The sequence below is a fragment of the Anomaloglossus baeobatrachus genome, chromosome 2 (assembly GCF_048569485.1).
Source record: "Anomaloglossus baeobatrachus isolate aAnoBae1 chromosome 2, aAnoBae1.hap1, whole genome shotgun sequence".
Classification (NCBI taxonomy): Eukaryota; Metazoa; Chordata; class Amphibia; order Anura; family Aromobatidae; genus Anomaloglossus; species Anomaloglossus baeobatrachus.
Window position 1 is genome coordinate 201214 of NC_134354.1, and position 24949 is coordinate 226162.

The 24949-nt window shown below is 51.1% G+C and overlaps 1 protein-coding gene across 1 annotated transcript in view; it reads right to left on the bottom strand.

Annotated features, from left to right (window-relative positions):
- Window positions 1-24949, bottom strand: part of RECQL4 (RecQ like helicase 4) — a 128717-nt gene that overhangs the window by 60627 nt on the left and 43141 nt on the right. The window contains 3 exon segments of the mRNA XM_075334804.1: window positions 229-312; window positions 2496-2522; window positions 2524-2632. Of these exon segments, the coding sequence (XP_075190919.1) occupies window positions 229-312; window positions 2496-2522; window positions 2524-2632 (220 nt within the window).

The following is a 24949-nucleotide window of genomic DNA, read 5'->3' on the forward strand; positions in this document are numbered from 1 at the left end:
GGGGGGGGAGTAGAGAGGGACAGAGGCAAGGGGGGGGGGGAACTACACTGCGGCTGCTGCAAGAGGATGAGAGTAAAGTGGCAGAAAACAGGTGCACTGCCCGAGCTCTCCAAAGTAAATCATAGGAGGAGACAGCAGGAGAGGTAAAAAAAGGGGGAATAATGCTGCAGCCCTCGCCATAGCCACCAGGTACTCGCTTGTACGCTGGTATCAGCCACATGACGTCACCTTCTCCATCGCCGCTTCACGCTGAGTTCGTGTCATGTTGGAGTGAATACAAACAGCCTTGAGCTTCGAGGGAAGACCGGAGACCTGGGGGGACAGTGCACAATCATTGCCAGGTATGGCACACCAGAGCATCCCTAATGGGGCAGGGGTACACAACCATGCCCCCTTCCCATGTACCTCCGCCACTCGCCGTGCCCCCCTTCCCGTGTACCTCCTCTCTATTCTTGCCACCTCCCACACACCCCTCACTCTCTCACTGTTCCCCCCTCAATCACATACCTCCTCCACTTGCCGTGTCCCCTCCCACATGACACCTTCGCCTTTCTCGCTTTTCCTCTTACCAGCACTTGCTCCTCTCGCCATGCCCCTTCCCCTGTGTACCTCCTTTATCGCATTGCCCGCCCCCCCACACCTCCTTTTCCCTTTCCGTTCCCCTCATTCGCATACCTTCTACTCGGTATCCCCCCCTCCCCATGCCCACTCCCCCGCACCATCTCCTCCTCTCTTGCCATGCCCCTCCCCCTCCTCCTCCTCTCTCGCCATCCCCCTCATCCACATACCTCCCCCAGTGCCCGCACCGCACTACTCTCTCCCTTTATCCTCCCTCGCACCACCTTCTATCGCCGTTCCCCTCATATGCATACCTCCTATTCTCTCACAGTGCTCCCTCCCCCGCATACCTCCTTTCCCCGCAGTGCCAATTCACCTGCACCTCCTGCTCTTTTGCCATTCCCCTCATATGCCTACCTCCGCCTCTCTCGCTGTTCAACTCATAAGCATACCTACTCCTCTCTCCATGTCACCTCACGCTCATACGTTCTCCTCTCTTGCCGTGCTCCCTCCCCCGCTGACCAACTCTCGTCGTTCCCTCTCATCCGCACACCCTCCACCTCTTTCGCCATTCCCCCTCCCCCGAACCGCCTCTCTCGCCATTCCCCCTCATCCTCATACCTCCTCCTCTCGCCATTCCCCCTCATCCTCATTACCTCTCCTCTCGCCGTTCCCGTCCCCACCGCCTCCTCCACATACCACTTCCTCCCTCACCGTCCCCCTCCTCCTCCCTCACCGGTCCCCCTCCTCCTCCTCCCTCACCGGTCCCACCTCCTCCTCCTCCCTCACCGGTCCCCCTCCTCCTCCTCCCTCACCGGTCCCCCCTCCTCCTCCTTCCCTCACCGGTCCCCCTCCCTCCTCCTCCCTCACCGGTCCCCCCTCCTCCTCCTCCCTCACCGGTCCCACTCCTCCTCCTCCCTCACCGGTCCCCACTCCTCCTCCTCCCTCACCGGCCCACTCCTCCTCCTCCCTCACCGGTCCACGTCCCTCCTCCTCCCTCACCGGTCCCAACTCCTCCTCCTCCCTCACCGGTCCCACTCCTCCTCCTCCCTCACCGGTCCCACTCCCTCCTCCTCCTCCCTCACCGGTCCCACTCCTCCTCCTCCTCCCTCACCGGTCCCACTCCTCCTCCTCCTCCCTCACCGGTCCCACTCCTCCTCCTCCCTCACCGGTCCCACTCCTCCTCCTCCCTCACCGGTCCCACTCCTCCTCCTCCCCTCACACGGTCCCACTCCTCCTCCTCCTCACCGGTCCCACTCCTCCTCCTCCCTCACCGGTCCCACTCCTCCTCCTCCCTCACCGGTCCCACTCCTCCTCCTCCCTCACCGGTCCCCCTCCTCCTCCTCCCTCACCGTTCCCCCTCCTCCTCCTCCTCACCGTTCCCACCTCCTCCTCCTCCCTCACCGTTCCCCCTCCTCCTCCTCCCTCACCGTTCCCCCTCCTCCTCCTCCCGTCACCGTTCCCCCTCCTCCTCCTCCCTCACCGTTCCCCCTCCTCCTCCTCCCTCACCGTTCCCCCTCCCTCCTCCCTCACCGTTCCCCCTCCTCACATAACTACTTTTCTGCCCTTTAATATCACACATTACAGAGTAGATAAAAGGGTTGTCCCATCTCCAGGACCCTGCCCCAATATGTAGTAGGTGGAATATTTGCAAATACCTTTATTTAGAAATGTAGAGATTAACACATGTTTCTTACCTCATGTGTAGGACACTGCAGCTTAAGTATCCATGGTTACGACCACACGCAGCTGTCACTATATGAGTGGTTGTAACCATGCATACCTAAGCTGCAATGCCCTGCACATGAGGTAAGACACTGCTAATCAGGAGAACTCTACATTTCTAATTAGAGGCATTTGCTGATATTATTCCATCTACTACATATTGGGGCAGGGTCCTGGAGATGGGACGACCCCTTTCAGCAAAAGCAAAATACCTGATCATCCATCAGAGACACCAGCGGGGGATATGACCAGCGTGATACACGGGGACCTCATGGCATACATGTATGCCGGCAGCTGGTAACACAGAGACTTGCCCATCCCAGTAGAGAGGATCACCAAGGAGAAAGGCCTGAAATACAGGAGAGGTCCAGTACGACAGAGGACACCATAACCAGAGCCAGTCCCCTCGACTGATAATTGAGACATTGGAGAGAGATGTTGGAGGACACCATGAACAGAGCCAGCCCCCTTCGCTAATAATGGAGACACCAGAGAGGTCAGGAGGACTGGGGACACCATGAAAAGAGACAGCCCCCTCCTCTGATAATGGAGAGACTAGATAGAGGTTCAGGAGGATGGTGGACACCATGACAAGAGCAAGACCCCTCCGCTGATCATGTAGATGTGACGCCCTGGACTAGCCAGGTAGTCCCAGATAGGCCCCCGCATAACACCTGTCCCCCTAAAACGGTAGCAGCCAACCACATTAAAACCTAGTCACCTCCCTCATGGCTTAATGGTCACACCAGGGGGCTGAGCGAGGCAGTTGGCCACGCCCACCGAGGAAGTCCAGAGGGCCTGAGGCAGGAAAAAGTAGAGCGTTCAAAGAGGAAGAGTTGTCAGAAGTCAGTGAAGTGAAGTGAGGAGTGGAGTAGAGTGCAGCAGGCTTGTGGTGACAGGTATGCCAGTGGAAACTGACAGGTGTGAGGGTCGTAGCCCTGGTACCTTGGCTAGGAGGCAGGCGGTGGCCTGGCCTGCAGGAGCTGGGAAGACAGCCAGGTGGAACCGTAAGGGACCGAGACAGGGTAGTGGCCCGCTGGTACCGAACCGGGGAACAGACTGGAAACCGGAGCACCAGGGGGGTACTCAGACCCGGAACGAGGCCCAGAAGCCACTGGACCACGTCGAATTTACTGATTGAGGTCTGGACTTCGGTCCTTTCCCCATCCCAAGTCCCGACTGAAGAAAACAGCCCACCGAGGGGGATAGAAAGCCACCGCACAGGCAGAGAGATCCCACGGGCTCCACCGACACATACATAGCCGGGGAGCGGACCTCCCGTTGCTGAGGCACAGGCAGTCTACACAAACATAACAAGATGCAGGAGAAAGGCCAAGACCACCAACCCCGGGTGGGGGACAAGACGCAGCCGGCTGCGGGCACTGACCACCATCATCAACTTTGTTTACCAGAGACTTGTGTGTGTCAATAATCGTGAGTACAACAGTGCCATTCGGCCGTGCACCGCCCTGCACCGCCCAACCGCCACTCTCCCCAAACGGGTCCCGGGGCCGCCATCCCTGCCCACGGAGGTGTTAACATCTTGCTGCACGACCATCTCCCCCGGGTGCCCCGTAACTGCAGCGGTGGTGTCTACACCTTCACCACGTCCCGTGGGTGGCGTCACGAACTCAAAACACGGCTCCAGCCGTACACACTACCTACCACCCCCATCGAGATCGCCAGCCAACCTATTGCAGAGCGACGTAACCCCCGGGTCCGGAGGCGCTCGAGCCACCCACCAAACGAGCCTGGATCCGAGCGGCTCGGCTGCAGCCAAGTGCGGAGTGGTACATAGACACCCAGAGAGGTCCAGGAGGACGGAGGATATCATGACCAGGGGCCAGCCCCCTCCGCTGATAATGGAGACATTGGAGAGTGGCACTGAGTGGTCCAGGAGGACAGAGGACACCAATACAGAGTTGGTCCCTGTCTCTGACAAGTGTAATTACCTATTTTTCTAGAAGTAATTTTGTGCCCTTCATGTATGACTATCATTGGAGACAGGGTGTGGATTCCCAGATACATACAGACTATTACATATGGTGTTACCACATCCTGAGAACGTCATGGATGGAGAAGACTATTGTGCTCTGTGTAATTACAAATCTCCCCCTCCCCGAGCGATAGATAGCCGGGGCCACAGCTGTGAGCGGTAGATAGCCGGGGCCACAGCTGTGAGCGGTAGATAGCCGGGGCCACAGCTGTGAGCGGTAGATAGCCGGGGCCACAGCTGTGAGCGATCGATAGCCGGGGCCCACAGCTGTGAGCGATCGATAGCCGGGGCCACACAGCTGTGAGCGATCGATAGCCGGGGGCCACAGCTGAGGAGCGATCGATAGCCGGGGGCCATATCTGACATGGAGGTTATGCATTATCACAGGACGTAGGGCACAGCATGTCCCAGCGTCAGAGCATTACTCAGTGCTCCCAGGACCAGATTTATAACGCAGGGTAGAAGGTCAAGAGTAGATTTTGGGTACTCCTTCTTGGAGTCTTCATTGGGGGGCACCATGTGTAGTATGCTGCTGACACTAAGCAAAAAAAGGTTAGTGCCTCTCCGGTAGCATATACCCTCCAACTGGCACAACTCCAGTCTGTGAGAAAGCAAATAGAAAAGAATGAAAAACACCACAAGGGTGGGTGTTGTCCCCCAATGAAGACTTCAAGGAGATTTTATGGTGAGTACACAAAATCTATTTTTTTATCTTCATTGGGGGGCATAGGAGACCATAGGATGTACAAAAAGGGTGGTCACAAAATAGCGCCTTCAAGTCAGGTTTCGGGCCACTGCAGCCTGCATGACTCCTCTACCAAGGCATGCAACCGAAGAGGCGAAAGGTGTGAGCCCTGTTAGTAACTTGGTAAAAGTATGTATCTAGTATGGATCTAGTAGGGGCTTTGTCATCAGGCTCTGGCTTTGCAGCTCTGCAAACAGCCCAGGAGGCCCCCACTGCCAGAGTGGAATAAGCCGTAATCCAGTGAGGATGCGCTCGGTACCCTAATGCGATAGGCTTCCAGAATGGCAGAACAAATCTAGTGAGAAATACGTAATTACTTACCGGTAATGTGTTTTTTCTGAACCCATGACGGCACCACGAGAGAGGGGATCCGCCCTTCAAGGACAGGAAACCTCCCAGAATAAAAAGGGGGCGGCACCTCTCCCCACATCAGTTGATTACCGAGCATGACAGGACCTCCGAAACAAGGAACATCGTTAAAAACACATATCCCGCCACCATAACCGCCCGGTGAATAGGAGTGAAAAGGGAAGCAAACTAGCAACCCCTAAGTGCAGGGAGGGAATGTAAGGGGTGCCGTCATGGGTTCAGAAAAAAACACATTACCGGTAAGTAATTACGTATTTTTCCAGCACCCATGACGGCACACGAGAGAATTACAGAGAGGAAGACCTAGGGAGGGACAACAGTTTGCAGAACCGTCTCCCAAAGGTGATGTCGGTGAACGACAAATCAAGGCGATAGTGATTAAAGAAGGTGGACGGAGAAGACCAGGTTGCCGCCTTACATATCTGCTCAATGGAGACCTCTGATCTCTCCGCCCAGGAAGATGCCATTGCTCGCGTGGAGTGTGCCTTCAGACCAGGAGGTACGTCTTCACCCCCGGCCGTGTAAAGCAACCGAGATGGCATCCCTGATCCACCGTGCCAAGGTGGATTTTGAAGCTTTAAGCCCCTTTCTACAACCCTGGAAGACTACAAACAGACTTATCCCTCCTCCCTTCCGAAGTGACCAGCAGATACTGTTGAAGACAACGCCTAACATCCAGGCAGTGCCATCACCATCTCCTCCGGAGTAGAAGGGTTGGCATAAAAAGAGGGAAGCACTATTTCTTGTGATCTATGGAAGTGTGAATGCACCTTTGGCAAATAGGCAGGGTCAGTTCGTAAAACTACTCGGTCATCAAAAAACTGGGTATACGGAGGAGAAATGGATAAGGCCTGAAGGTCACTAACCCTACGGGCAGAAGTGAGGGCGACCAGGAGAATCGTCTTAAGGGACAGATGCTTGAGAGAGATAGAGTCCTAAGGGCTCAAACGGTGGCCGTGTTAAAGCTGAAAGTACTAAGTTAAGGTCCCAGGATGGTAGTGGCATGGTTCCCGAGGCTTAGCCCTAGCACAGGACCTAATAAATCTAGATACCCAGGGATCTCCGGCCAGGGTATGGTTATACAAGGCGCTCAGTGCCGAGATTTGCACCTTAAGGGTACTAACTGAGAGACCCAGTTCCCAACACCCCTTTGTAGAAATTCCAGGACAACCGGGACAGAGGGTGGCTTAGCAGGATCCGCACCCGTAGATGTCAGGAATTTTGCCCAAATACGCCCATAAATGCGAGTAGTGACAGGCTTTCTGCACTGCATCAAGGTGGAGATCAGGCCCTGAGAAAATCCCTTAGTGCTTAATAGCGACCGCTCAAGAGCCACGCCGTCAGATGTAACCTGGTGTGTTGTGGGTGAAAGGCCGGACCCTGGGATAGGAGATCCGGCAGGTCCGGGAGAACCCACGGATCGGTGACTGACAGATGCATCAGCCAATAAAACCAAGGCCTCTTTGGCCAAAAGGGTGCAATGAGGATCACGACTGCTTGATCCTCCCGTATCTTCCTGAGCACTGCAGGGAGGAGGATGAGTGGAGGGAAGGCATATGCGAGGCGGAAGTCCCATTTGAGCAACAGCGCGTCCACCGAGTGGGGATGATCCCTTGGATCCAGGGAACAGAATCGGGGAACCTTCCTGTTGGTCCGAGTTGCAAAGAGGTCTCTCTCGGGGAACCCCCCACAACCCTCGTTATCCTGTTGAAAACGGACTGATTTAGGGACCATTCGCCCTGGTGAAACTGGGTGCGACTGAGAAAGTCTGCTAAATCGTTCTCCTTCCCTCGGATATGCAACTGCTGACAGGGACACCCAGATGAGCCTCTGCCTGAGACATGATCCGGCTTGCGACGGACCTTGAGGTGTCTGGAGCGAGTACCCCCCTGGTGGTTGAGATATGCTACCGTCGCTTGGTTGTCTGACAGAACTTTCACATGTCGACCCTGTAAACAACGGCAGGAAACCGACCCAATGCCTTTTCCACCGCCAGTAACTCCCTTGTATTCGAGGAATTTTGAGCTTCTTCTCCAGACCATCGTCCCTGAATGAAATGAGCGTCAAATGTGCCCCCCAACCGTAGAGAGACTGGCGTCGGTGGTTACCACCACGGGTTCTGGCGCCCCTCCAAGGCACCCCCTCTGCCCAAGTGGACCGGATCTAGCCACCAATAGAGGGACTGCAATGTGCAATGTTTGAGAATGATGCGTCTGTCCAGATGGTCCCCCGTAAGTGCCCTGATGCCGTAAGATATTCCCACTGAAGGACCCTGCGTGTGTGCCTGAGCCCATCTGACGGCCGGGATAGCCGCAGTCAGGGAGCCCAGGAGGGACATCGCACCCCGGAGAGACATACGCCGGTGCCTCAGAGTCCGGTCCTATCTGGGTCCGGAGGGCGTCCACTTTGGAAGGAGGCAACCGACAAAGCTGAGTGTTGGAGTCCCAAGTGAGTCCCAGAAACAGCTGAACCGTGGACGGGATTAATCTGGACTTTTCTTTGTTGATCAACCAGCCCAACTCCCGCAGGGAAGCTTGCACCTGCCGGAGAAGAGCCGCACAATGGAGAGCTGAGGCGCCCACAATCAAGAAGTCGTCCAGATAAGGAATCAGAAGGACCTCTTTCTGACGCAGATAAGCTGACATTTCTGCTATTATCTTTGTAAAAATTCTCGGGGCGATGGCCAGACCGAAGGGGAGGGCTTTGTATTGGAAATGGCAGACCCGACCATCCATGGGGAGGGCTATCCTGAGGAAGCTTTGGAAGAGAGAGTGGATTGGGACATGATAATATGCATCTCGCAAGTCTATGACAGCCATGTGACAGTGAGGATACAGATATTTCACTATGGACCGCACGGACTCCATCTTGAAGCTGTCTATTTGAAGGAACCGGTTGAGGGCTTTCAGGTTGATGATCGTGCGATAGGAACAGTCGGGCTTCCCTACCAGAAAGAGGGTGGAATAGAATCCCTCTCCTTGTTCCCTTGTGGGGACTTCCACTAGAACCCTCTTGAAGAGGAGGTGACGGACCTCTGCTTCCAAAGCCAGCTGTTCCGCCAGAGAACGACGCAGAGGGGTAATCACGAACCGGGGAGGAGGAGGCCGAAGGAAGGGGAGCCGGAGGCCGGAGCGTATAAGGGCCCGTATCCATGCACTGGAGGAAATCCTTTCCCAAGCCGGAAGGAACTGAGAGAGCCTCCCTCCGACCTGGGAAAGCGAGTCACTTGGATGACTTATTCTGATCTTTTGAGGGGCCCTTGAACATGAACCCCTTTCCCTGGGTCTTTCTATCGGACCAGGAATTCCGATCCCGTGGTCGGGTGGGCCGGCGAACTGGCTTCCTCCGAAAGGACCGCCGGGAAGAAGAGAACGATGGAAAGGGAAAGCCGCCCTTCTTGTCACTAGCTTTTTCCAGGATGTCATCCAGTACTGGCCCGAACAGAAATTCACCTTGACAAGGGATATTGCAGAGTTTAGACTTTGTTTGCAGATCCCCCGGCCAGCATTTCAGCCAGAGAGCCCTTCTAGCCGCATTGGAGAGGGATGCTGACTTTGCAGCCAACTTAGTGGAGTCCGCCGAGGCATCCGCAAGGAAGGCCGCCGCCCCCCGCAACTTTGAGAGGGAGGAAGCAATCTCCTCCTTAGGTGCTCGGGATCTAAACTGGTCTTCCAGTTCGTCAATCCATATAGTCAAGGATCTAGCCGTACAGGTAGCCGCAATGGCGGGTCTCAGTCCTCCAGCAGCAGCTTCCCAGGTATTCTTCAGGAAGTGATCAGCTTTCTTATCCAATGGGTCCTTCAGGGAGCCCATGTCCTCAAATGGCAAGGCAAACTTTTTGGATGCCTTAGCGACAGCCACATCTAATTTTGGCGCCTTATCCCATGTGGAGCAGGAGGCCTCCTCAAATGGATATTTTCTCTTAAAGGCGCCAGGAATGGAATGCTTCTTATCAGGTCTCTTCCATTCCCGTGCAATTAAGGCTTGTATTTTATCCACCAACGGGAATGAGCGTCGTTTTTTCTGCTCCATACCCCCGAACATCCTATCCTGGATAGATTTTTCAGGTTTCTCATCCGTGAGGCCCATGGTGGTCCTCACTGCCTTAACCAATCTCTTCATATTATCGAGTGGGAAGCACTGGCGACCCCCTGAGTCGCTATCAGAGGAGGAGCGGGAAGTAGATCCAGAGGAATCACATTCCCCATCAGACCTATCAGAGTCCCCGTGGGTAGGTGAAGGGGCCCGAGAACCCCCAGCACTCTGTGCTCCAGACAGGGATCGGATGGAGTCCCTGACTTCTTCCCGTATGAGGGACCGGAGGTCGGAGGCAAATCCTGGCTGCTCCTCCGACAAAGTCTGCTGAATGCAGCCTTTGCACAGTCTCTTAGTCCAAGAACCAGAAAGTTCTTTACAGCACAAGGCACATTCCTTATGTCTGGATTTTGATACACATTTCTTAGGTTTGCTACGATCCTAAGAAAAAACAGACAAGATGACCGCCATTAAAAAACGGAACACCTGGGTTGCACTCACCCACCGATGCCAAGGCTATACCGGGTCAGCAGGGCCCTCATCTGACTTCCTTCCTTTAGAAGGCCGTCTTCTGTCAGGAGAGTCAGGGTCCTTCCGTTTGGAGGACCGGTCATCAGTCATCCCACGCTTGACCCTTGAGCCGGCGACACTGTCATCCTTGCCACCCTTCTGCTGCCGCTTCAGGGAGGCAGTATCAGGATCAGAGGGAGGCTTTGGGGAGGAGGGAGGCGAGGGAGACACCGCTGACCGTTTATCCGCCATGTTAACAGAGCACAGGCACTTAGAGAAACTTTGCCGCTCTGATTTCAAAGAAAGTCTGGTGACTCCGCCCCCACTTCCGGCGGACGTCCATCCGCCCGTCCAATAGGAAAAACGCGCGCCTGCGCACATCCCGGACATCTCCTTTTTCCACCCCCAATATGGCGCTTCTATCCTGGAAGCGCCACATCACCAGCCGCCACGAGGACGCCCCGCAGGGATCTCTCCGTCCCCCGTAACTCGGCCGGATGCCGGCAAGCCCCAGACGCTGGTAAGGAGAGGGGAGGGGGGAGGTGGAAGCAGGGAGGGAAGGAGCCCGTGCGCAGACATAACCCCCGTGGGTAGTCTGCGACGGGAGAGCCCTGCGGACAGGTTTGGTAGCTCAACTTACCTGCCTCGCAGGCTCCTGGCGCTCCCATCGGGCGCGCTTGCACACAGTCCGGACCCCCATGGGTCTGTTGCGGCAGCTCCACAGCACCTCGGCCAACCGCAGCAGGACCCGTGCCGCTGCCAGAGCCGGCCGACCGGGCGCCGGACTTGAATCTTCGGCCCCTCAGGACCTTCGTGGATCTAGTGGATCTGGAGGCTCCCTGTTCAAGGACAGGAAACCAACTGATGTGGGGAGAGGTGCCGCCCCTTTTTATTCTGGAGGTTTCCTGTCCTTGAAGGGCGGATCCCCTCTCTCGTGGTGCCGTCATGGGTGCTGGAAAAATGGTAGCTTTGGCAGCTGGAAGACCTCTGCGATGACAGAACGGAAGTACACATAACGAGTCAATGCCGGAAGGGAGCAGTCCTGGAGACAGATTCTGAAGACCCGGACCAGATCAAGATTGTGGAGCGACCTCTCACGAGGGTGGACAGGAGATGGGCAAAAAGAAGGGAGAACAATGACCTTGTTAATGTGAAATGAGGAAACCACCTTCGGGACAAAAGATGGAACAGGAAGCAAAACAATTTTATCCTGGTGGAAGATGAGGTACGGGGAACGGCAGGAAAGAGACGCTAGTTCGGATACACATCTGATGGACGTGATGACTACTAAAAAGGCGACCTTCCAAGAAAGAAGGGATAATGCCACTTCAGAAAAAGGTTCGAAGGGAGGATCCTGAAGTACGGACAGGACAAGGTTGAGGTCCCACGGATCTACCGGTAGAAGATTGTCCGATTGGACATGGACTGGGCAACCGAGAAGGAGGTCCTGAAAATGCAGAAGGGCGAGGTGAATGGCTCTGAGCAGCACTGTTGATTGGGAGAGATCATTTCTGCCGGCTCCACCGACCCTGAAGCGTGAAGTCCTGAAACACCGCTCCCCAGCCGAGAAGACTGGCATCTGTGGTGAAGATCTTCCAAGAACTGGCAAGAAGGACTTCCCCTGGATGATGAAGGGGGAACTCTTCTGCGGGCGTCACACGGTGCAATATATTGAGCGATATGTCGGCGGGGTCATGTCGTGACGCACATCCAGCATCGTTTGATATATCGTAGCGTGTGACAGCTACGAGCGACGGTGAACGAGCAAAAAATACTCACCTTATCGTTGCTCGTTGACACGTCGCTCATTTTCAAAAAGTCGTTTCTTCTTCTGCGTGCCGGTTGTTCATCGTTCCCGGGGCATCACACAACGCTCTGAGTGACACCCCGATAACGATGAACACAGCTTACCTGCGTCCCGCCGGCAATGCGGAAGGAAAGAGGTGGGCGGGATGTTCTCAGCCCCCCCGCTTCTATTGGCCGGCCGCTGTGGGACGTCGCTGTGACGCCGAACGACCCTCCCCCTTCAGGAAGAGGATGTTCGCCGCCCACAGCGACGTCACTCTGCAGGTAAGTGCGTGTGACGGGGGTTAACGATTTTGTGCACCACGGACAAAAAAATTGCCCATGACGCACAAACGACGGGGGCGGGTACGATCGCTCGTGCGATCGCACGATAGCTCATACAGTGTGACGCCCGCATTCCACCAAACTTGAGACTGCTTGACTGGAGGAGGGAGCATCACAGGTCGATCCAGGGAGTGCGTGGACCGGTCCCAAGCCAATAAGAGAAAGCACTGGAAATGGCGAGAGTGGAACTGAGCAAAGTCTATTGCGGCTACCATGTTGCCCAGGACGCTCATGCAAAACTAGAACAAACGCGGAGGGGAACGCAAGAGAGCCTAAATTTGTTTCAGGAGAGACAGATAATTCTCTCTGGGAAGAGCAGCTTTGGAGCTTCTGGTGTCGAAGGATATACCAAGGAAGATGATACGCTGGGACGGGACCAGAAAAGACTTTGCCTTGTTCACTATCCAAGATAATTCAGGGTGTCCAGGGTGACCTGAAAACTCTGGCTGCATTTTGGAAAAGATACGGCCTTGATCAGAACATCGTACAGGTAAGTGATGACTAGAATCCAGTTCTGGGCACCACATTTAAAAAAAAAAAACAAAAAAAAAAAAACGACATCAACAAACTGGAGGAAGTTCAGAGAAGAGTGACCAGAATGGTGACTGGTCTGCAAACCATGTCCTATGAGGAACGGTTACAGGATTTAGGATTGTTTAGCTTGCAAAAGAGAAGACTAATGAGTGCTTTACACGCTGCGACATCGCTAACTATATATCGTCGGGATCACGTCGTTAGTGACGCACATCCGGCGCAGTTAGCAACATCGCAGCGTGTGACACCAAGGAGCGACGATCAACGAGCGCAAAAACGTGAAAAATCGTTGCTTGTTGACACGTCGCTCCTTTTCCAAATATCATTGCTGTTGCAGGTACGAAGTTGTTCGTCGTTCCTGCGGCAGCACATATCGCTGTGTGTGACGCCGCAGGATTGACGAACATCTCCTTACCTGCGTCCACCGGCAAAGAGGAAGGAAGGAAGTGGGATGTTCCGGCCGCTCAACTCCGCCCCTCCTCTTCTATTGGACGGCCGTTTTGTGACGTTGCTGTGACGCTGAACTCACCTTCCCCTTGAAGGAGGGATTGTTCAGCAGCAACAGCTATGTCGCAGAACAGGTATGTGCGTGTGACGCGGCCGTAGTGATAATGTTTTCTACGGCAGCGAACACATATCGTACCAACGACAGGGGGCGGGTGCTATCGCTAGCGATGTCGCAGCGTGTAAAGCACCCTTAAGAGGAGACTTAATAGCGGTCTATAAATATCTTAAAGTCTGTCACACTGTAGAGGGATCAGTTTTATTCTCATTTTCACAAGGAAAGACTAGAAGAAATGGGATGAAACTGATGAGGAGACACATTAGATATTAGAAAAAACTTTGACAGTGAGGGTGATCAACGAGTGGAACAGGCTGCCACGAGAGGTGAGGAGTTCTTCAATGGAAGTCTTTAAAAAGAGGTTGGACGGACATCTGTCTGGGATGATTTAGTGAATCCTGCTTTGAGCAGGGGGTTGGACTAGATGACCCAGGAGGTCCATTCCAACTCTAATATTCTAGGATTCTACGATTCTATGCCTCTGGACTGAAGAATGAACATCACTGCGGCCATAACCTCAGTGAAGACCCGGGGTGTAGTGGAAATACCGAATGATAGAGCTGTGAATTGAAAATGGTGGCCCTTAAAGGCAAACCACAAGAACGCAAGGAGGAAAGATGGAAATGTGCAGGTAGGCATCCTGGATGTCCACTGAGCAGAGAAACTCCCCGGGCTCCATAGGGGCTATTACCGAGTGGAGAGACTCCATGCGGAAGTGGCAAAGATGGACGCACCTGTTCAAGAGCTTCAGATCCAGAATGGGTCAAACAGCTCCGTCCTTCTTAGGGACAACAAAAGATTAAAAACCAGAGAAGCGTTCCTGTGAGGGGACAGGAGTGACAACTTTAAAGTCTAGAAGAGCCAGAATGGCCCTGAAGAACCCCGGCGCTAGAGCAGAGTCCTTGAGAGAATGGAACTTGATAAAAACGCGGCGGAGTGGAGGGGGGGGGATTCTATTTTGTACCCGTAAGAGATGACGTCTCGCACCCAGGCATTGTCTAACACGGAAAGCCACACATCCTTGAAAAGTAAAAGACGGTAACCCACCGAGGGAGACTTACCGGGCGGGGAAGGCCAGTCATGCGGAGGAGAACTTATTGGACTTGAAATGAAAGTCTATTTTGTTGACTCCGGGGGCGCCAAGATGGCACAGGCTTAAAAGGAGGGTCCTTTCCCTACGCGAGGGAAACATGTCCTGACAGCTGCCGATTCCAGCCAAAAATTGGTGAAAGGAGCGAAAAAGGAAATGAGCATCTTTTGGGATGGGCACGTGCAGACCTCTGAGGGAGAGAGGTATTTTTTCCTCCGGTGGCTTCAGAGATAAAATTATCTATTTTTCGCCAAAAAGAACACTGAAATGGAAGACCGGCAAGAGATTTTTTTCGAAGCCAAGTCTGCGTTCCAAGTCTTTAGCCACAGGGTTCAACGGATAGTAGCAATGTGACCTGCCACAGCGACCAAGCAAGCAAAGTTGTTCAAGAGAAGTTGAATTCGGGCAAAGGGAAAAATCGGAAGCCTCAAAGGCTGGCCTGGCTAGGGATTCAATGGAGCAGGCAAAGTGCAGTACCGAGGCCTGAGAGGGGACACGAGAGTGCCTAGGACTAGACATAATTAGGGAAGAGAGGGAGAGAGAGGAGGGTGCGAGAAGGGGTGAGGGGAAGGAGCTGCCTCAGAGTGGCAGAGCTTTCCTGACCAGGAGTCTAGCAGAAGGAGTGGAGGTCGGTACTACAGCGATGGATTGCTGCTGAGAAGCTGCGGCACAGCAGAAGAGTCCTGGAGTGCACAGAGTGTCTGGATAAAAAGATTAGAGTCTTTCCTACAGTCACTTGTTTGTTGTAGGTAATGAACAGACCGTCGAACATCCAAAGTATGGAATTCCACCTCCTTGTCATTAGATGGCCTGTCACAGAAGGAGGGAAGGATAGTGTCCTGTGATTGGTGGAAGTCTGAGACTACTTTTGGCAGGAAGGATGGATCACGACGAATGATGATCCTGTCTAGAATCCGGAGGTACGGTTCATTGGTTGAAAGAGCCTGAAGTTCGCCAACCCTTCTTGCTGTGGTAGATTGCTACTAAAAATGCAGTTTTCCAGGATAGCATCTGCAGACTTCTAGAAGAGATGGCTTCAAAGAGTGGTTGCGTCATCCCTTTGAGAACAATGTTGAGATCCCAAGGAGAAGTCAGAGTGGGCTATCTAGGTTGCAGTTTGATGGCTGATGAGAAAAACCTTTTAATCCACTGGTGATTAGCCAGGTTTGTGTCAAAAAAGCAGCTTAAGGCAGAAATCTGTACTTTTAGAGTACTAGGTTTGAGGCATAGCTCGAGTCTATTTATCAAAAAGTCCAGGACTTGTGGTATAGGATGGAAAGTATCTAGGGTTTGGATTTGCAGAAGGAGACCAATACAGTCCAGATTTTGTTGTAGATGGAGTTGGTCACTGGTTTCCTACTCCCCTGTAGGGTTTTCATTACATTATCAGAGAGACCCCTGGCTTTTAAAATTTCGGCTTCAGCAACCAGGCAGCCAATTTTAGTCTTTGAGGGTGCGGATGATAGAGAGGAAGGACCCTGATGGAGAAGGGTGCTGATTTGGGGAAGCATCAGGAGACCTTCTTGAGCCAAGTTGGTTAGGGCACCGAACCAGCTTCGCTTGGGCCACATGGAAGTTATGAGAATGGTGGTGACACCTTCTCTCAGGATTTTTTGGAGTGTTCTTGCCAGTATGGGAATTGGCGGGAAAGCGTAGGCTAGTCGGAAGTCCTACTTGTGAGCAAACGCATCTACAGCTAGACCCTTGTCCCTGGGTTTTAGGGAGAAGTAGTGATCCACCTTGGTGTTCTGATGGGATGTGAATAAAGGCCGCTTTACACGCTGCGATATCGGTACCGATATTGCTAGCGTGGGTACCCGCCCCCATCTGTTGTGTGACACGGGCAAATCGCTGCCCGTGGCGCACAACATCGCCCAGACCCGTCACACGTACTTACCTGCCCGGCGACGTAGCTGTGACCGGCGAACCGCCTCCCTTCTAAGGGGGCGGTTCGTTCAGCGTCACAGCGAAGTCACAGCTGCGTCACTGAACCGCCGCCCAATAGAAGCGGAGGGGCGGAGATGAGCGGGACGTAACATCCCGCCCACCTCCTTCCTATCGCATAGCGGCCGGGAGGCAGGTAAGGAGAGCTTCCTCGTTCCTGCGGCGTCACACGGAGCGATGTGTGCTGCCGCAGGAACAACTTCGTTACTGCTGCAGTAACGATATTTGAGAATGGACCCCCATGTCACAGATGAGCGATTTTGCACGTTTTTGCGACGATGCAAAATCGCTCATAGGTGTCACACGCAACGGCATCGCTAGAGCGACCGGATGTGCGTCACAAAGTCTGTGACCCTAACGACTTCGCATTAGCGATGTCGTAGCGTGTAAAGCCCCCTTTAGTCCACTTGTGGTTGTGATTCAGACTCCACTCTCCTGGGTGGAGCACACAAAAAGAAAGAACCGCGATCAACCATCTTAGTCATTAAATAGATTTTTTATTATACTTATTCATATATTAACAAGTGCACGGTAGAAAATTTGGGAGCATACAAAAAAGGGGATATTGACAGCTAACAATACCTATAGTAAAATATATATATATATATATTATATATATATATATACATACACACACACACATACACATACACACACACACACACACACACACACACACACACACACATCTACATACATACATACATACAGTACAGACCAAAAGTTTGGGCACACCTTCTCATTCAAAGAGTTTTCTTTATTTTCAGGACTCTGAAAATTGTAGATTCACATTGAAGGCATCAAAACTATGAATTAAAACGTGGAATGAAATACTTAAAGTGTGAAACAACTGAGAATATGCCTTATATTCTAGGATCTTCAAAGTATCCACCTTTTGCTTTCATTAATACTTTGCACACTCTTGGCATTCTCTTGATGAGAAGTCACCGGAAATGGTCTTCCAACAGTCTTGAAGGAGTTCCCAGAGATGCTTAGCACTTGTTGGCCCTTTTGCCTTCACTCTGCGGTCCAGCTCACCCCAAACCATCTCAATTGGATTCAGGTCTGGTGACTGTAGAGGCCAGGTCATCTGGTGTAGCACCCAATCACTCTCCTTCTTAGTCACATAGCCCTTTCACAGCCTGGAGGTGTTTTTGGGGTCATTGTCCTGTTGAAAAATAAATGATGGTCCAACTAAACGCAAACCGGATGGAATAGCATGCCGCTGCAAGATGCTATGGTAGCCATGCTGGTTCAGTAAGCCTTCAATTTTGAATAAATCCCCAACAGTGTCACCAGCAAAGCACCCCCACACCATCACACCTCCTCCTCCATGCTTCACGGTGGGAACCAGCCATGTAGAGTCCATCCGTTCACCTTTTCTACAAAAAGACACGGTGGTTGGATCCAAATATCTCAAATTTGGACTCATCAGACCAAAGCACAGATTTCCACTGGTCTAATGTCCATTCCTTGTGTTCTTTAGCTCAAACAAGTCTCTTCTGCATGTTGCCTGTCCTTAGCAGGGGTGTCCTAGCAGCTATTTTACCATGAAGGCTGCTGCACAAAGTCTCCTCTTAACAGTTGTTCTAGAGATGAGACGGTGTGTCCAAACTTTTGTATTGTAATATTATAATATATATATTAATATATTATTTATTATTATAGCGCCATTTATTCCATGGCGCTTTACATGTGAAAGGGGTGTACATAATAATAGGGACAAGTACAATATTCATAAACAATACAAGACACAGACGGGTACAGGAGGATTGAGGTCCCCGCCCGCGAAGGCTGACAGTCTACAAGGGATAGGTGAGGATACAGTAGGTCAGGTTAGTATATTATAAATATATTACAGAATATGTATTCTATATATTATATATTATATTTATTATATACACACACACACACATATATATACACAGTACATACACATATATACACACACAATGTATATACTGCATCATACCTATAACATAGTGAAGGTTACCATATTGTATATGAAAATTCAATTAAATATCCTGTACTGTCACATTCTACTGGACCGCAGCTACCAATTACCCCTCCCCACACACATCATCACCAATTACATGCAAGTGCATAGGGGCATAGTAACGGCTTACCATGTAATTAGGCACACCATACAGAACCGGGGAATGGCGCCCACCCGACGGACATTCGTTTCGGCTGTTGCCTGCGTCAGGGGTGGAGGTCTTGTCTGCTGAGGAAGTCTGCTTGTATGTTGGAAGAGCCCTTCAGATGGAAAGCTGTTAGCGATAATAGATGTCGTTCTGCCCAGAATAATAATTCTTTCAGAGATCTGTTTCAGATCTTTGTGTTTCGTGCTTCCCTGGTGGCATAGATGAGCAAAATTGTCTGAATAGATCCTTACATTGGACCCCTGGATCAGGGTAGTTGCTGCCTTGAGGGACTCCTCTACTGCTTTCAGTTCTCTGAAGTTCGAGGAACGGCGGCTAATGTCGGGTGTCCAGACACCCTGAAAGATTGCCTGTGCCACCACCGCCCCTCAGCCTCTCTGGCTGGCATCTGTTGTGATGTAGATCGGCGGGTCCTAGTGCCAGGCTACTCCTTTCTGTAAGTTCTTCGGATGCAGCCCCCAGGTCGGGGAAGCCTTTACATGACCTGGGAGGGGAATTCTTTTGTTCAAAGACTTGGCAGGACTGACCCCGGAAAATAAGATAGGAGTCTGGAGGGTCCTTGTATGAGCTGGTGCCCATGCTACCGCTTGTATGCAGGCAGTCATGGTCCCCAGCGTGGACATCACAGACCTGATGGTGGGCGACCTCTGGTCCCGAAAAGACGATATCTTGTGGTGTACTTCCCTTTGTCTGTCTTCAGGAAGGAAAGAAGACTGTTCATGGAAATTCAAAAGGATTCCCAGGAATGTTTTTCTCTGTCGCAGGGCACCGGTCTTATTTGCGTAGGTTCACCAACCAACCTAGGGATTGAAGGATCTCAAGTGTTTTCTCTATGTGATCTTTTAGGAGTGAGGCTGAAGGAGTGATGAGGAGGAAGTCGTCGAGATACGGTATGATGCAAATGTTCATCCTTCTGATGAAAGAGACAACCTCTGCCATGATCTTGGTGAAGACCCTTTCGGGATCTCATCTGCACCCCGGAAGCACGTTGAATTGGTAATGTAGGACTTGTTGGTCCTATAGTATCGCAAATCTTAAGAATTTTCGATAGGAGGGATGAATGGGCACATGATAGTATGCATCTTGTAGATCTATAGTCGCAATGACAAAATTTTGACCAATCAAAGGGATAGTTGATCTGATGGACTATAGAAGCGTTTGTAGACAACATACCGGTTCAGTGTTTTTAAGTTTATTATTAAGTGATGTGAGCCATTTGTTTTTTTTCAATCAGGAAGAGGTAGGAGTAATGAGCCTTGCCGACCTCTGTTATTGGGACGGGAGAGATCGCTCCGTATCTTTTGAGGTCTTGAAGATTTGCATGAAGTAATTCTTGGGAGTCCTGGGTTGGAAGGGAGGTTACCTTCAGGCAATGTGGGGGGTAGGAGAGAAATTCTATTTTTAGACCCTCTTGGATCGTGTGTAGGACCCACTGGTTAGATGTGATCGACTGCCACTGGGGAAGGAATCCTGAAATCCGACCTCTTAACTGGTTGGCGTCTTGTATCCCGGTTAGGGGAGACAATAGTGTTTTTACTTTTCCCTCTTTTTGGGTAGCTCCATCGCCCAGTTTTACCTTCGCCCTTGTACGTCTGGGAGGACTGCTGGACTGGTTGGTTCTTTGGGAGGCGAAAAAACCTTTTCTACATTAAAGGTTTCTGTTCAGGCAGTGACTTTTGTCAGCAGCTTTTGTAAGAAGATCATCTAGGGCAGGGCAGAAGACATAAGCACCCTGAAAGGGAATGGAGCATAGCTTCATCTTAGATGTTGCATCCCTGCTGCACAGTTTTAGCCAGAGAGCCCATCTTGCAGAGTTTGACAGGACCGCTGATCTTGCTGCGACCCGAACGGATTCGGCGGAAGTGTCAGCTAGAAATCCTGTGGCTTTTTTCAGAATAGGAAGGGAGGCCAGGAGATCATCTCGGGATGTACCTTGGGAGAGATGTTCCTCTAACTGTCCTATCTAGTGTGATAATGCTCTGGCTACGAAGGTGGATGAGATGTAGGGAATGCAGCATATGTGAATATATGCACGTGACACGTGATATTTTCCATAATCCACAGGATGCCACGAGCCACCATCTCAGAGCCTATATTAATTGTAAATCCAGGAATGTAATCTACTGCATTGTTTGCCCCTGTGAGGTTTACGTAGGACAGACCTCACAGGAGCTCCGAAAACGGATTCAGAAGCACCTTTCAACTATTAACTTGGCGGCGTCTGACGCACGTAAAGGTAAACCTCTCACTTCAGTGGCTTCACATTTTCTGGCCAATCATCATGGTAATCCACGTGGGGCCAGGGTCGTTGGTTTACAGAGATACTTTGGCAACGCGAGAGGTGGCTCTTGTTCCAGATGGCTTCTCCAAAACGAGTCACGTTGGATTTATAACCTACACTCTGTAACACCTACAGGGCTCAATGAGGAATTGTTATTCACAGGATTTTTAGGTTAATCTGATATCCATTTATTCCTTCTTTTCGCAGTTCCCATGTAACATTGACATCATATGACGGCATCACCACATCTGTCCTAGCCGTTACACACTCCTGGTTTTGGAGGACATATCTGGGACACTTGAGAACAGTGTTGGCTGATGGGTCTCTCCATCTGGCAATCCTCATGGGATCTGGACATCTCAGTTTGGCACTATTACATCCGACCTGCATCTTTGGCTTTGGAGGACTGATCTTCGAATTGGGTGTCTACGTCGGCCGTCTGGCTCTCTCATCCTGTGCTCTTCTTCACGGACCCCTTCTCTTGGATTTTCTCCATTTATGTGCCCCGACAGCAGAGACTCACCGGAATATCCTAATACTACTGTTTTTTGAACATTGGCTCTGTTTTTCTGGTAGAATCCTGTGCTATTATATAATGTGCACTTATTGGGCTTGGCTCCAATATAATATGGTGCCATCATATATTATGCACACAACGGGTTCTGCTTTGGTCTAGCCCTATCTCATCATACCTTTCTTGCCAATTGCACATATTGGGCTCCACATTGGCGTAGCCCTGTGCTACTCTATAACAATGGTTGTATGCACTGTATTCTGCTCCAGTAGAATCTTACGCCACCATGAAATATTGAGTTCTTCTCTGGCGTAATTTTGCGCCATCATATAGTGTGCTTACCCTCAGTGTTGTTTTTATACAATCCTGTGCCTCTATATAGTGCTGAACGAACCGTATACACTCGGCTCTGCTCCTATGTAATTTCATGTTAATGTGAGATATTTTAAGATTGTACACATTTGGGTACGTGTTGGAACAATCTTGCGCCGACGTATAGTGCTGAACATCTTGGCACGGTTTGCGCCAGGACGACCACATTCGGTCTCTGTCCATTACATGTCTCATTCCCGACCGTTGTGAGCATAACTGTTCCTAATGATCGGATCATACATGCATTTGCGGGCATGGGTGCACACATGCACGCACACGCATGTTCGTTGGATCTGATTGTATGCATTATTACTGTACTCCATGTTATTGTTGTGATCCATGCATGAAATCAGCTTTTATTCACCTTGGCATGTGATCCTATGTCTATAATATAACATTTAAACTACCTCTATTCGTGGCCGTTTACTTTTGATTGATATCTGACATATTTTATCTATTTTCATGTATCATCTCCCTTTGTATACGACCGCGATGCATTACTTAATCCCCTCTCCCTCTGCTGCCGGTGCGATTGCGTTTTGTCATCATCACTATGGATACTAACCTATTATAACAGCGTGTGCTGTTCCAACATATTTGTCCCCTCTGCTCCACCGTAGCACTTCACTGCGCATGCACCATTATGGCGCCGACTGCTCATACTGCTTCCGAGCTCCGGACCTCACAGGTTTGAGCACTTTCTATTAATGAACACATGTATTTAATACGCCGATTCCCTGTATACCGTCGCACTTGCCCTGAGGAAGCCGCTTTGGCGGCGACACGCGTCGGCCTGCCTGCCCTGGGCATCCCCTTGTGCCATCTTGTGCCTCCTCCATTTACTATTTGGGGTATTGTATTATATTACCAGACTTTGATGCAGACTGGGGTCAGTACTACCCTTCAAACATTCACAGGTTATATGTACTGTACCCGTATGCATAGGTTTAGGGAGCTGAACAAGGTTACTTGATATGGTAATTCTTCATCCAGGTTAATACTCTCTTTGATATACTCATGATTAATGTATTTGACTATTGCATCTTTCTATCACTTGTGTATTCCATGCCCTTGTGACCCTGCTGTTTGAATTATTATATTCACTCTCGCTCCCCTCCACACTGCATATAAGGGTCTTTTTTATACCCCTGGTCGCTTTGATCCTATATTGCTAGGTATTCAGCACCATATATTGGCACACTCTCCTGATAGCAATAACCTGTTTATTGATTGTCGCTTATGTATGTGACTATTATTGTTATTGTAACTCTTTTTGCCCAGGGCATCCTTGCCTCCACCTCTGGTGGTTTGTTCATTCGGTCTTTTTAAATGCTTTTAACATTGGTATACAATAAAGGCAAAAATTTTTTACTTCATATCTTGGTGTGCATCTGATATATGTGCGGTTCCTTTTCTCTTCACTGCTGTGTTTACCCATCCTACCGCACCAGGTAGCACCCTCTTCTATTTATTAGCTTTGTACATCTTAGACTGTTGGTGCGCTCCTATTTAACCTTGCATTGGTGGATGAGATGTTGGCTTTGAGCAGGGCTGCTGAAGTTTCCCAGGACTTTTTTAGTAACCCCTCTGCTTTGCAGTCCTTGAGCTGGGATGACTCTTCAGAGGGTAGCAATGTTTTCTTTGCTAAATTGGCAATTTGGACATCAACTTTTGGAATTTCCCATAGAGAAGAATCTCCCTCTAAAAGGAAATCTATTTTTAATTTCATTTGGAATGGTCAGACGTTTCTCCAGAGCTTCCCATTCCTGAAGGATGAGATTTCGGATGTTCTCATGAACTGGGAACCCTGATCTCTTTTTGGGTTTTAATCCTCCAAATAGCTGATCCTGGACGGAGTGAGAAATTTTCTCTTCTTCCATCCCAATGGTGCATCTTATGCTCTCTAGTAATTCCTCCATGTCGTCTGAAGAGAAGAGATATTTCTTCCACTCTGTTTTCCCCGATACTGAGACTATGTCCTCCTCTTCTCCTGCATCGGAGACTGAGGCAGGGTGGTCAACAGAATTGGCATAAGACTCTTCGGCTATATCTATCCTCCTTTTCTTAGCAGTAAGGGGCAGAAGTGACTGGGAGAGGGAGGCTATGGAAGTCTGCACCTCCTGGCGGACTAACCCTCTGATCTCATCTATCAGGGACGGCTGTTCCGCCCTGATAATCTTGTCCGTGCACGCTTGGCACAGTTTTAGTGTGAGATGATGGGCGTTTCTTATGACACAGCACACTTCCAGGTAGGGTTTTTGTCCTTCTTAGGGGCAGGAACCTTGTCTCCCTAAGAGAGGGAGAGAAGGGAGTTACTAGTGCTAGGTACCATAGGACATAGGAGGGGGGCCCCCCTGAAAGTGACCCACCCTGTGTCAGACTCACTAAAGCAGGGATGGCGCTGGGCTCTACAGAAGCAGTGTTGGACAAACATTCACCTTCCATATCAGGATGTGGGACGGTCATGATCCTACCTGGAGGGGTCTTCGGGGTCGGGTACTTATAGCGAAGTACCGGTCCCCAGCGCCGAGTCCAATTGAGCCCCTCCTCCCTGGGTCACATGAGGGTAGACTTCGGAAACCGGAGCGAACCCAGCGGTGAGCGATTCAAATTTCCCGCCATGTCCCTGCCAGCAAAGCATCATGAGGGCTCCCTGTGGAATGCATGGAGACCAGACGTGACGTTGCGGGACACCTCCGGGCATGCGCAGACAGCGTCCACCGGCACAGGGAGGGAGGAGGTGCTAGAGAGCTCAAGGAGGCTTCCGGCAGGGCGCCCCATCCAGCTTTACCCCGCAGGGAGGCGCTGGAGGATGGGAAGAGGTCCCGAATCCAGGGAGACGGTAGCAGCAGTGGAGGAGGAAGGCAGAGCAGCCGACCTCAGCTGCCCGGCTAACAGGTAACCGTCAGTGGTATTCCGCTCGCTGGCCACGGAGCGCCACAGTTAACCTCTTCATCCCGATAGGGACAGGAAAAACACTGACAAGGGAAGCGGGGAGTGGCATTTTAACCTCTTTTTGTTTCCTATCCCCATCAGGCTGGAGAGTAAATCTCCTATGGTGCAGTCGTGGAGGGTGACTGGAGAAATCCTCCGTAATCACCAGCGTGGCTATATATCGCAGATAGTGGAGTAATCCAGAGTCGGCATTCTGGAATTCAGCACGAGATCTTAACTCAAAACATTTGTTATAGATCCTCCCATTGTAACAGAGTAGCAGGTTTAGGGATTACAATCATCCAAATGTACAGTATGGCTCCAGAATAAAACAAGGTGGTCTGACCTGGGGCTCAGATCATAAGTCCTAGGTAAAAAGCTAAACTGTCAGCACTCCAAGGCCAGAAAGAGGAGACACTACCGCCCCCTACTCTGGTCATGGAGGAGGGGGCCAGCTCCAAGAACCCACAACGATGGATGATGGGGGG